At 43.5% G+C, this 13,294-nt stretch overlaps 1 protein-coding gene across 3 annotated transcripts in view; it reads left to right on the top strand.

Annotated features, from left to right (window-relative positions):
• Positions 1 to 13,294, top strand: part of RABGEF1 (RAB guanine nucleotide exchange factor 1) — an 86,363-nt gene that overhangs the window by 27,767 nt on the left and 45,302 nt on the right. For 2 of the 3 annotated variants that reach the window (XM_068270174.1, XM_068270172.1), the window contains exons 2-3: positions 28 to 213; positions 3,399 to 3,568. In XM_068270174.1, coding sequence (XP_068126275.1) covers positions 32 to 213; positions 3,399 to 3,568 — 352 coding nt within the window. In that variant the 5' untranslated portion in view covers positions 28 to 31. The remainder of the gene's footprint in view (positions 1 to 27; positions 214 to 3,398; positions 3,569 to 13,294) is intronic. The other variant, XM_068270173.1, reaches the window with a different exon arrangement.

Below are 13,294 nucleotides of genomic sequence, written 5' to 3'. Positions count from 1 at the left end.
TGTCTACTAAACACAGCTCTCCATCAGCAGGATGATGAGCCTCAAATCGGAGAGAAGAGCCATCCACGTGGACCAATCAGATCTCCTGTGCAAGAAAGGATGTGGTTATTATGGAAACCCTGCATGGCAAGGATATTGCTCAAAGTGCTGGAGGGAGGAATATCAGAAAGCCCGGCAGAAGCAAATTCAAGAGGACTGGGAGCTTGCTGAACGGTATTATTCTCTTTGTCAAAACTATCTGAATTATTTAAACATTAATTTATAGGATTGGGAGATGCAAGATCCCACTTTTTTTGTTAATTTATGGGGTAACTTATAAAACCTTTGTTTGGAAAACTGAACAACATTTTTCAAAAGAGGGACAGTTAAAGGACAATTGTAAGGAGAGGGATATGGAGGCTGTCATAGTTATTTAAACCATACCAGTTGCCTGGCTCTCCTGCTGATCTATTTGGCAGAAGTAGTGTCTGATTAACTTAACAACTTGCCGACCGCGTCACTACGATGGGCGTGATCGCGGCGGCAGCCCCAGGACCGCCTAACGCTGATTATGTGCAGTCTTGGGGGCGTGTTTTGCAGGAGATCATGCGCCGATGTGCGCGCATCTCCGCTTGGATGACGGAGCTCCGCTCCCCCATCAGTCTCCCAGCGGCAGTCGCCGCTAGGAGACTGTTAGACGGTGAAACCGCCATCTATTTAGCCGGTATATCGCTGCGATCTACGACAGCGCTGTACTGGGGACAGCCATGTGACCTGGCTGTCCCCTGCGCGGCAAGACATCGATCCGCTGTCATAGGCTGAAGCCTATGACAGTCGATCACACTGATTGGCTGGTGGGGGGAGGAAGGGCTAAAAGGACTTAAAGGACCACTATCAGGAGGGATTGTGAAATTTAAAATACATGTGTGCTAGAAGTACATTTCTCCAAGATTAGAATGCATTATATATTACTTTCCTTCTATGTGCTTGTCACTTAACAGCAATCCGTTAAACTAACAGGATTTGGACTAGCCTGTCTCCTCATGGGGGGGGGGGCGAGGGGGGAGTCTCAGAGTTTTATTTATTTTCAAAAGCACTTACTGAATGACAACGCATGGTGGTGCTAAAGGTGGACGCTACATAGAGCCGCGTTATGCGGCTCTTGGTGCGCCGTTTTCGTTCGATAGAACCAGCAATGATTCACATGAATCATTGCTAGCAGGCAGAGAACGGAGAATGATTCATATGAATCATTGCTAGCAGGCAGAGAACTGAGAATAATTCATATGAATCATTGCTAGCAGGCAGAGAACTGAGAATGATTCATATGAATCATTGCTAGCAGGCAGAGAATGATTCATATGAATCATTGCTAGCAGGAAGAGAACCAGCATTGCATTGCAGTGAATACTAATTAGCCATGTGGCTAGGCAATATTTTCGTTAATTAGCCATGTGGCTAGGCAATATTTTCGCTAATTAGCCATGTGGCTAGGCAAAATAACGGGCTCTCCCCTCCTCCTCCTCTCCTGCACACAAACAACAATAAAACAACATTACTGAGCATGTGCAAACAGTCTTAACGCGGCTAAAACCGCGTATAACGCACAGCATGCTGCACTTTCATAGAACGTGCAGCGTTACAATGTAACGCAACGTGGGCACTGAACAGCCCATTGATTTTTCATTACTGTGAGTTGGGCTGCGTTACAGGCTGCTCTAACGTGCGCCCTGTGAAAGCAGCCTTAAGGGCCCTTTTCCACTAGCAGTCGCTAGCGTTCGCGCTGAACGCTAGCGATTGCTGAATCGCAATTCCACCGTTTTCCCGACGTTTGCGTACGCGATTTTGCTATGCTATGCACTGCATAGCAAAATCGCGGCAAAAGTCGCTCCGCGGCGCGATCGCGATCAAGTAAAAAACAAATCGCGGTAGTGGAAATGACCTACCGCGATTCCTATGTTAAAAAGCAAACCGTAGCGATTGTAAAATCGCTAGCGGTTTGCGATTCAGCTAGCGCAAACGCGCTAGTGGAAAAGGGCCCTTAGGGCCTGTACACACTGCTGCGCTTGCGTTGCGTTTTTAAAAACGCAAGGTCTTTTGAAAAAGAATGAAAATCGTGATGACTTGTACACACTGGTGCGATGCGTTTTTAGAAAAACGCAATCGCAGTGCCTGCTGCGCTTTTTTAAGCGCAGCGCATGAAAAACGCATTAAAAACGCATGCGCTTGCGTTTTTGCCTGCGTTTTTCAGAAGTCAGTATCCCAGAAGACTCTGTAATCTCCTGATTCCTGTTGAAATGTAAACTAGAAAAAAAACAAAGGATTCTTTAGCCAATCAGCAATTACAAGAAAAACGCAAACGCACAAAAAACGCAGGCAAAAGCGCATGCGTTTTAAAAACTACAGGCACTTTAAAAACGCATGCGCTTGCGATTTTGCTTGCGTTTTTCAATGTGTACAGGCCCGGAAATCACTTTCCTAGCTAGGAATAATGTTTCCTCTGAAGCGGACCTGCACTCAGAAACTCTCTGCTCTAAAATATAAGCAACAACATAATAACCTTTGAAGAAAAACATTTCTTTGTTACAGTCCACAGAACTCCTGCAATAAATCTGCAGTGTGTCTACTTCCTGCATTCATGGAAGCAAACAAAGGGTTTACACCATGCGTTTACAAATTAGCTGAGGCTGCAAGATTCCTGTGGTGACACAGCTGAAAGCTCAAATTACAATTGTGATTACTTGCAGCTGAGGGATAAATAGACAGGCTCTTCACTCTAAACACAAGCAGGGTGGATTTATCTGTGTTTTCCTTGTGGCCCGTGCATGAGTTTAGGTTCACTTTAAAGATATTCTGTGGTGGTGCCTACTGTTAAATAGTTCAGAAAGTACAGTTTTGACCACTCTTCAACTTATTTGTGCATAATGTGCTTGAATTATTAGCATGAGATAAAGAGCATGCAAATGTAATGCAGATGGTATGCAGCCTAGAATTGGCCCAATCAAATTCAGCAGGAAGTGCATTTGATTGGCCCAGTTTTAAACTGCATTCAATTAGCGTGCATGTATTACAGTATTATTTGTATATCAATGACTATCTAATGCTAAGTGCAATTATAATAAAAAGTAATAAACTGTACCTTTATTTTACCATGTACTACATAGTGTTTGAACTGATAAGTGTTGGATTTCCGTGGTTTTCTGACCTCTTGAGAGGCAATGATATGTGGAGTTTTTCATTTTATCTAAAATAAACTGTAGAAGTCATCTTGACCTTCACTAGCTGAGGCTGTTGGTTAGACTGATATTCTGCTGTAATCCCTGTATCACAGGCCTTATGTCAATGTTATATCAGCAAACACTGTACAATATTGCATCCAAAGCCCTAGATGTGACCTTTTGTGACATTTTCTCCTCTAGTTTGCAACGGGAAGAAGAGGAGGCCTATGCCAGCAGTCAGGGTGCGCAGGGAGGGCAGCCGTCTCTTGGCTTTGCCAAGTTTGAAGAAAAGAAATCAAATGAAAAGACAAGGAAAGTGACCACAGTAAAGAAATTCTTCACTGCTTCATCTAAAAGTGTCCAGAAGAAAGGTAACCTTCCATAGTCCAACTTTTCCTGCTTAGATAATACTTAAAACGTTGAGGTTTAAAGCACGTTGGGCCAAAATTGAGCTCTGGGATCAAGTCGCGGGCCAACCTCAAAGTCTAGTGGCCACCTCTCTCCTTTATAAAGTTCCCTGGTGTCTGATAGCCCCTCTACATCCCCTATACAGTACAGTTCCCTGATGTTTAGTGCCCCCCCCCCATCTATACAATTCCCTGATGTTTAGTGGTCCTCCCTCTCCTATACAGTTCCCTGGTATCTACAGCTGTTCCCCTCCCCATATGACTTCCCTGGTGATCTAGTGCTTACTCTCCAATGTAGCTTCTCTGGTGGGCTAGAGTGGGCCAAACATAATGCAAAATCTTATGGCCTCGAGGGCCAGATTTGTCCCACAGAGCAGAGTTGACATGTATGGTTTAACCTCCTGCCGCCCGCGTCACGGCAGTAGGCGTGGCCGCGGCGGCAGCCCCAGGACCGCCTAACGCTAATTGGCGTAAAGTCCTGGGGCTCTGTTTAGCATTAGATCGCGCGCATGGTGCGCGCGCATCTCATGCTCGGAGGGCGGAGCTCCGCCCCGCCTTCAGTCTCCGAGCGGCTATTGCCGCTCGGGAGACTGTTAGACGGCGATCACGCCGTCTATTTACTTGGTGCAGCGCTGCGATGAGCAGCAGCGCTGCACTGGGGACAGCCGTGTGACACGGCTGTCCCCATGGGGGACAAGAGAGCGATCGGCTCTCATAGGCAGAAGCCTATGACAGCCGATCGCCGTAATTGGCCGGCTGTGGGGAGGGAGGGAGCGAGGGAGGGAAAGGAATTAAAGGAAGAGGTTTTTTTTTTTAAAAAGTGACAACATATTTATTTAAAAAAAAATAAACATGGGGGGAGCGATCAGACCCCACCAACAGAGAGCTCTGTTGGTGGGGAGAAAAGGGGGGGGGGGCGGGAATCACTTGTGTGCTGAGTTGTGCGGCCCTGCAGCTTGGCCTTAAAGCTGCAGTGGCCAATTTTGCTAAAAATGGCCTGGTCACTAGGGGGTTTAGCTCTGCAGTCCTCAAGTGGTTAAAGGAAGCCTGTAGTGAAAAAAGTGCCCCTAGGGGGTACTTACCTCGGGAGGGGGAAACCTCTGGATCCTAAAGAGGCTTCCCTTGTTTTCTTCCGCAAGCCATTTTCAGCGCTGAAACTACCCAAAATAGCTGGTTGGCGCTTTTTTGATAGGAAGTGCCTAAGCACCATCCCACTCTTTTTTCGGAAAAAGCTGGGCTGGATTTGGTCCGCACTACTACCCAGGTGTGATTTCTTAACCATTTTTCATAGAATATGAATAATAATAACACACAAACTTTTCTTTCACTTATGGTTAGTGGTTGGCTGAAACCATTTATTGTCAAACAACTGTGTTTAGTCTTTTTTAAATCATAATCACTACACAAACTACCCAAATCAAAAGTTTGCATACTCCAATTCTTAATACCATGTATTGCCCTTTAACACCAATGATGGCTTGAAGTCTCTTGTGGTAGTTGTGCATGAGGCTCTTTATCTACTCAGACGGTAAAGCTGTCTATTCTTCCTGGCAAAAAGCCTCCAGTACCTGTAAATTATTGGGCAGTTTTGTATGAATTGCACGTTTGCAGTCTCCCCAGAGTGGCTAAATGCTATTGAGGCTAAGAAATTGAGATGGCCACTCCAGAACCTTCACTTTATGTTGCTGTAGCCAATGACTGGTCTTGTGTTTTAGATCCTTGTTATGTTGGAATGTCCAAGTACGACCCATAATCAGCTTCCTGGCTGATGAATGCAAATTTTCCTCCAGTATTTTTTGATAACTTACTGCATTCATATTACCATCAATTCTAACCAAATTTCCTGTGCCTCTGTAGCTCACACATCCGCAAAACATCAGCGATCCACCACCATGTTTCACAGTAGGAATGGTATACCTTGCATTATAGGCCTTGTTTACTCCTCTCCAAATGTAGCATTTATGGTTGTGGCCAAAAAGTTATATTTTAGTCTCATCACTCAATGACTTTATGCCAAAAGGTTTGAGGCTTGTATCTGTGCTGTTTGACATATTTTAAGTGGGGTTCTTTGTAGCATTTGCATAGTAATGGTTTTCTTCTGGTAACTCAACCATGCAGCCCATCTTTCTTCAAGTGCCTTCTTATTGTGCATTTGGAAACTTTCACAGCACATTTTTTCAGTGTCCTGTTTTTCACCTGAAGTCATTTGAGGGGATTTCCTTGCATCCCAAATAATTTTTCTGTCAGTTGTGGCTGAAATTCCAGTTGGTCTACCTGACCGTGGTTTGGGATCAACAGAACCCATAATTTTCCACTTAATTAGAATTTGAACACTGCTGATTGGCATTCTCCATTCCTTGGATATTTTCTTATATCCCTTTCCAGTTTTATAGAGTTTAACTACCTTTTCCTGCAGATCCTTTGATATTTCTTTTGGTTTCCCCCATGTTTTAGAATCTAAAAAACATTAGTGCAGCTTTGGATGAAAGATGCAAGGCTCTGTCAAGAGTCCAGAAACTCATTGACCTTTTATATACACCCACTAATTACAATCAAACAGATCACATGTGAAGATGGTTACCTTTTATACACACTTACTGATTACAAGCAAATAGATCACAGGTGAAGATGACAATGAATAAGAAAATTGTTAAGAAATCATAAATTCTGCCAGGGTGTGTAAACTTATGAGCACAACTATACTTTGTATCAGAAAATGCTAAAGCCTCTTTTAGACAGCCCGATTGTCATTTGGGTGCAGTTGAAATGCAGGACGAATGGCAACATTTATAGCACCGGGGTAAGCATGTCTTTTTTGACACACTGTCGTTACTCAGCAGCAAAAAAAAAAGCAACATGTGTCTTAGCACGGGTGTACTCAGATTTAACTCCATGGGGGAGCCACCGCTTCACTGCTAGTACCAAGTGCTAAGAAGTTCCTGGCTGGTGTACGGGAGCAGTTGACAAGATTTCAATTTACCACCTAGGTGGCCATACATCTAGCGATGATGGGCAGATTCGACCAAGAGACAAATCTCATTCTGATCGAATCTGATTAGTGAGAGATCTGTCGCTTGCCCATACACTGCATGCCTACTCCCGATCGATTTCAGCATGAAATCTCTCAGTAATCGGCCACATCTGCTGCCTCGCCACTGCCCCCCTAGTGTATAAATGTGCCCCCGGTGTGTGCATTTATACATTACCTGTCCTGTGTCGCCCACCACGCATCACCCATCAGTCTTTTGAATTCCCTGCTATTCTGTTAACGCTATACAAGCCACTGCGGTATAGCACGTGGTGCGTGTGAAGTCACGTTCGTCGCTTGCACTGATATCGCTCAGTATTACGGCCACGCACCTGATTGACCACGACAGCCTGACATCTTGCAGCATGTCCGATTGATGTATGCGAAATTGGTTGCATCGTCGATTGGGAATACTCTTTGTGGCACCGATTTTTTTTTTTTTTTTTTTTTTTTTTTTTTTTTTTTTATCCGATTTAATAATAATTATGGAATCGGATGGTCAATCGGCCACCAAGTCGAGAGATGTATGGCCTACTTAAGTGCTGTGTGTCAGTATCTGCTGACTGCTGATAGGAACATGGATTGCCTTGGTCCCTTGGTCTCTTCCTTTTTTTTTTGAAATTTATAGAATTTTCAAAAAAGAAAAAATACAACAGTGGAAGTCTCAACATAACCCCAAACCACCACCCTCCAGCACCCCTCCTCCCCCCCCCCCCCATACCCAATCCCAACCCTTCCCCACCCATCCCAAGTTTGTATCGTACAACCTTGAGGTCAAGGATCAAAATCAGGATCCCCATGGGGCCCACCTCAGCCGTTAGAAGATACAACATATGCATTCAACATCAGCAGATAGATCATGAGAGGTTGAGTAGTCAGACCATTGAAGCAAGATCTTCTCAAACTTCCGTGGACAGTTTCTATTCATATATGTCAGCTTGTACCACACCATAGCCTTATTGATCCGTTTAATCCATAGTGCCCTAGAGGGGGGCTGGTCAGAGGTTCACTTTTGAAACAGTTCCTTCCTAGCGTAATACACAACATTTTCACAAGAGTAATCTGGTGAGTAGACAAAGTAGCATCAGTAAAATGCTTATAGGGTCGGCCACCACTCTTTCGCCCATGGCTGCAGTTAACAGTGTATTAAACATGCCTTAGTAACTTTGAATTACATCACAGGACCAAACCATGTGATAGAACGTACCATCCTCCCTCTTACACTTAGGACACAATGCAGATCGATCTGGATAGATCACTTGTAGTTGGGTAGGTGTGGTATTTTTCTAATGACAAAATCTTTTGCCATTTCTGCTCTGCACACAGCTGGTGACCTGGCAGTTACTGATGAAATGCCTTTTCAGGTGGAAGAAACTAAAGGACTGTACGTCCCTGCAGCTTAGGTCACCCCAAACAGTAGTTTTATAATGATTTTCTGTGTACAGGTGCCCCCTGACATCTACCTGTAACTGCTGCGTGATGCACTCATAACGTGACCGTGGTACTCCAGTAGCGTGGCCGCTACTACAGTAATTACCATAGTAGTGGCCTCACTACTGGAGTACCACGGTCGCGCTAGGATCTCATCACGTGACCGTTACAAATGTGCGATATTAACCCGGGCTGTGTGTGCAGGTATATATATATCGCTATTTCATGCATCAAGGCCTTTGTTGGTAAACTATTTATGAATCAGAATCAACTTTATTCACCAAGGACGACCGATATCGTGGCCAAAATTGTTAGTAATACATCGTGGTGAATTAGGCTCAGTTCACACAGAAGCTTGCCAGGACGGGCGCCCATCATCCAAGCGCTCCCATTTAAATGAGTGGGCATCAACTGGACCGCCATTTATCTATTTATTTTCCCGTTGTTCGTGGCGACCCTGGAAGCAACAGGTTGCTTCCAGGGTAATTTATCGCTGCACCCCCGTGTCCCTTTGTGGTGGAGTTTGGTGGTGGTAAAATGCTGGTCGCTGCCGAAAGCTGTCAAATGCCTTTTTGCATGCGTGCAGAAAAACATTGGACCGAGACACCCATATGAACTGTGCCTAATAAGTTCCATCTATGTTGAGTATTTATTGTGCTACATGAGTGACTAGATGGGTATCAGAATATTAAGATTTTTGGCTACAGTAGTCCTTCAAAGAGAGCCTGTCATTTATAACCCTAGTCATGATAAAGAAGACCTATAGTCAGATTTCTGTTTGCATGAATCAGTTTATCGGTATTTCCAAATGCCATATAAAACAGCTTTTCCTTACCATAAATAGAAAGCATTCCTTCTTTATTTCTGCTTCCTCTGGTTTTGCGATTGCTATGGAAGAGGAGTGATTAAGAGCTTCATCTCCTTGTTTTCAGATAGATTACAGTAGGATAAAAGGATCATTCTTCAAGATATGAGTGGAATTCATACAGTCAGCGAGCATGGCTGCCTCCGACACGGATTCTTATGTATTAGGGCTTTCAGTAAAGGTCCGTTTGAAGTCAGGAGAAATGTACTGTACTTGGTTCGTTAATTGCTGAAGGTTTTGTATCCTAGTAAAACTAGTCATAATGAGACTATAGGAGCACTTGCTATTGCTGACATGAGTCATGCAAGTACTCCTATTTCTTTCATAACAGTGATACAGTTGTTTTGGAACATACCCCCACCCTAAAATTACATGTACCCATCCCTAATAATAAAAGTCAATACATCCAATGTATTAAAAATGTTAAAGGACCACTATCGCGAAAAAAAAGTAGGCAGTTAAAATCTGACCGAGACACCAGATTTTGGGCCAGTCCATCTCCTCATGGGGGATTCTCAGGGTTTTCTTTGTTTTCAACAGCATTTCCTGTCAGATTATAACTGCCTACTTTTTTGCGATAGTGGTCCTTTAAAGTGACTCTGTAACAAAAATTACAACGTTTTTTCTACCATCCTACAAGTTCCTAAACCTATTCTAATGTGATCTGGCTTGCTGCAGCTCTTTCTACTATAACCATCTCTGTAATAAATCAATGTATCTTTCCCCTGTCAGACTTGTCGGCCTGTGTCTGGAAGGCTGCCAAGTTCTTCAGTGTTGAACTGTTCCTCTATGCACACTCCAGTGTGTGTTTTATTTACATAAGCTAGCAGCTTCTCTGCTATCTTATCAGTGATAGAAGAGAGCTGGATAAAAATCCTCCTCTGGAGGCTGTGAAAGGAGCTGGTCTGTCACATACTAAGGAATTAACGACATAGGCAGAGCTGTCTGCAGGAAGCCTGTAATGTTCAGTGCATGAGAGAAGCTGGGGACAGAAGGTAAACACACACAAGTGATCTCTTGAGATTCAGAAGTAAGGCTGTATACAGCCTGCTTGTGTATGGATGTATTTTCTATGTGTGGACATGCTGTACATCAACCTACTTCCTGTTTTGGTTGCCATTTTGTTTGTTTATAAACAAACTTTTTAAAACAGTTTGACTACTTTTAATGCGGCGGGGAGCGGTGAAATTGTGACAGAAGGTAATAGGAGATGTCCCCTAACGCACTGGTATGTTTACTTTTGTGCGATTTTAACAATACAGATTCTCTTTAAGGTAGAAGCCTACCAGTAAGCAGTAAGAAACAGTAATACAGGTCACTTGACCATGCTGCATGGCAGGCTCTGCAAGGCTGCACAGAACATTATGAGGGTATTATTACTTAACTTGTTATATAGGGGAAAACCAGGATGACCTGTGCTGATGCAGGAAAATGGGGGAGGCATATTATGGCTGCACTAGACCAAGAAATGTATACCGTATTTTTCGGAATATAAGATGCTCTGGAATATAAGACGCACCTAGGTTTAGAGGTCAAAAATCAGGATAAAAATGTATACAGTATATACTAAACCTGGTGCGTCCATGTTCCAGGAGCGTCTTGTACATGTTCTCCCCATTGTCCTCCTGTGTCCACTATGTGTCCCTTCCTGTCCTCCTGTGTGTGTCATCCCTTCCTGCCACCCTGTGTGGTCCTCCTGCCCCATGTGTCCCCTCCTGTCCTGTGTATGTGTGTGTCCTCCAGTCCCCTTGTGTCCACTCCTGTCCCCCTGTGTGTGTCTGTCTGTCTATGTCCCCTCTTGCCCCCCCTTGTGTGGTTCCATGTCCCCTTCACCCCCCCCCCCCCATGTGGTCCTCCATACCCTATGTCCCCTCCTGTCCTCTTGTGTGTGTCCGTGCCCCCTCCTGTGCGTGTCCATGTACCTCTCCTGCCCCCCCCCCCCCTGTGGTCCTCCACTCTCCAGTCCCCATTCTGTCCTCTGTCCATGCCCCCCCCCCCCCCGCATGTCTCCGCTCCCCCTTTGTAACAATTGGGGCAGAGCAACTCACCTCCCTATGGATTCCAGCGCTGTGTGGTCCACTGCCTCCAACATGTCAGCGCTACATCTGTAAAACGAAAGTTTTTTACTCACCTACCCAGCGGCGACGATCTGCAGACTTGCACGGCCGCGCAGGTGAGCCCCTCTGCCGCTTACTTTTCTTTTACAGGGGTAGCGCTGACTTTTATTGATGAATACAAATGTCATGGATGCTGTAAACAAACAGCCGTTTCGAGAACACCTCGGTCGTCTTCATCGGTGATATATATTATATTAAATAGCTATTCCACTTTTGTGAGAAAAAAATTGCCATAAAAATAGATTGGTCTTGCAAGAGTATTTTTGTGATTAATGTTACACAAACTCAAAAAATATACATGAGCAGTAACTGTTAGATATTCCAAAGGGATTAACACACTTACAGATAAAGGAAATAAGGGATTGTTTTCCTGTCAGGTAGTGTCAGAACTATTGAGATTTATTGCCCCGCACTTATTAGTAACCGTCATGTAATAATCAGTTTGAGCTGGGGTGCAGCAATAACCCACACGCTACCCCCTGTAGTCCTAGCTTTTAATTGGTTTTGAGGAAAATAAAATGTTTTAAGAGTAATACACTATTGAGTGACGGGTTCCATCCTGTTGAGGAGGTCCAGCTTGCCAGCAGCCATTAGAGTGACTCTATAGCAAAAAAAAAAAAAAATGTATGATGAATTGTATGTGTAGTATGGATAATTAATAGAACATTAGTAGCAAATAAAAGTCTCACATTTTTATTTTCAGTTACCTTATATAGCTTTTTATTTCTATAACACTGCATCATTCTCTAACATTTGCAGTTTACAAACTACACTATGCATTTTAACCTTTGAAACAGAGTAGAGCTAATGACCCTTTGGACTCCTCTGCAGTAAAATGTTATCTGAAGTTATCTTTCACTGTTTTTTTGATGTAGAAGTGCTTCAGAAAATAGCATTGCTCTGTCACTAAATTAGTCTGAGAGCTCAGAGAAGCTCTTTTTATAGATAACAAGTGAAGTCTTCCTGTAGTGGAATCAATCTGAGACTCCTATCTATTCTGTGCTACAGAGTAACCAAGCAGCTCAGGGGGTCCAGAACCTCTAGGAAAGTATATGGGACTAGAAGGGACCGAAAAGCCCTCCTTAAGCAATGCTTAGTGTGTTTTGCCTTCTTAAAACACAAGATATTTGCGATAATTAAGATTTGAGTGAACCTTTTGTTACCCACAATGCACCACTACAGAATATGCAAATTATCTCTTTATACCCCTGAAGCCAGGCCTATATCCAGAACCGCTGGTGTATAGCAAGCCTATAGCTTATTATTTTATAGTGCTCTGTAAAATGTAAAGCTATAGGTTTGCTATACTCCAGCGTTGTATGACGTTGTGTATTGTCATTGTTTCTGGTGAGTGAGCACCTGTATGGGGTGTGGTGGCAGCGTTCACTGATTCTGGAACAGAGATAAACAGTGAGAGAAGAACTTTCTATTCAAGCACCAGACTGTTTACTAATTTTGCTTACGCTGGACTGAACACCAGTGTTCTTTGGCAGCTATTGCAGTGATCTTTTTGAGAACACTTGAGGTTGTATTTTAAAATTGGCAACATTGCTAGGTTGCTTCCATTGGAAGGGCTGCTCAGCACAGCTATGTGGCTAGCAACAAAGAAACCTTCATGTTTATCGTTTGTTTGCTTTTTTTTTTTTTTTTTTTTTTTTTTTTTACTCTTCCTGGTGCTCTTTAACCTACTATTTAGCCTGTCTACCTACTTGTGTTTTTTTTTTCTCCAGTGCATTGCTTTGCATTTTGTGCCAGCAAACCATGGACATTAAGCAAGTAGCTTTGATCCAGTCTTCATTCCATTCCTATATTTGGTCTTCATTGACTCTGCTCTGCATTCCAGTTACGGACCACTTCTTGTAAATCAATGCTGGCGTGTGCGTGTGAAAGTCAGGGTCAGAGAATTTTGAATTATAAAGATTGGCTAATGAGCATAGTTGGCAGAATTCTGCAGAATCGGGTGGGGGAGTAGGAAGTCCCCTGAGATAATTTCCTGGAGGCTTTCTTCCTGCATTTCTATAACTCCATTGGAATTTGAACACATTTCTTGTTTGCCGCTAATGTGCAAGAATCAATTGGTAGCTCATGGATTTTAGGATCAGCTATTTTATCATTATAAAGTAACAAGAATGCTGATGGTTTTTGTACTAACAGAGTGAGCAGTTCAGAAATGGGTACATACGGTAATCTAATATTCAGTGGTGCAATGTGGTAAGTTGGTAAGCTATAAACTATTGGTTGGATAGTGA

Source organism: Hyperolius riggenbachi, chromosome 2 (assembly GCF_040937935.1).
Source record: "Hyperolius riggenbachi isolate aHypRig1 chromosome 2, aHypRig1.pri, whole genome shotgun sequence".
In the NCBI taxonomy this organism is placed as follows: domain Eukaryota; kingdom Metazoa; phylum Chordata; class Amphibia; order Anura; family Hyperoliidae; genus Hyperolius; species Hyperolius riggenbachi.
The sequence above is the reverse complement of the archived record's forward strand: the minus strand, read 5'-3'. Positions and strand labels throughout refer to the sequence as shown.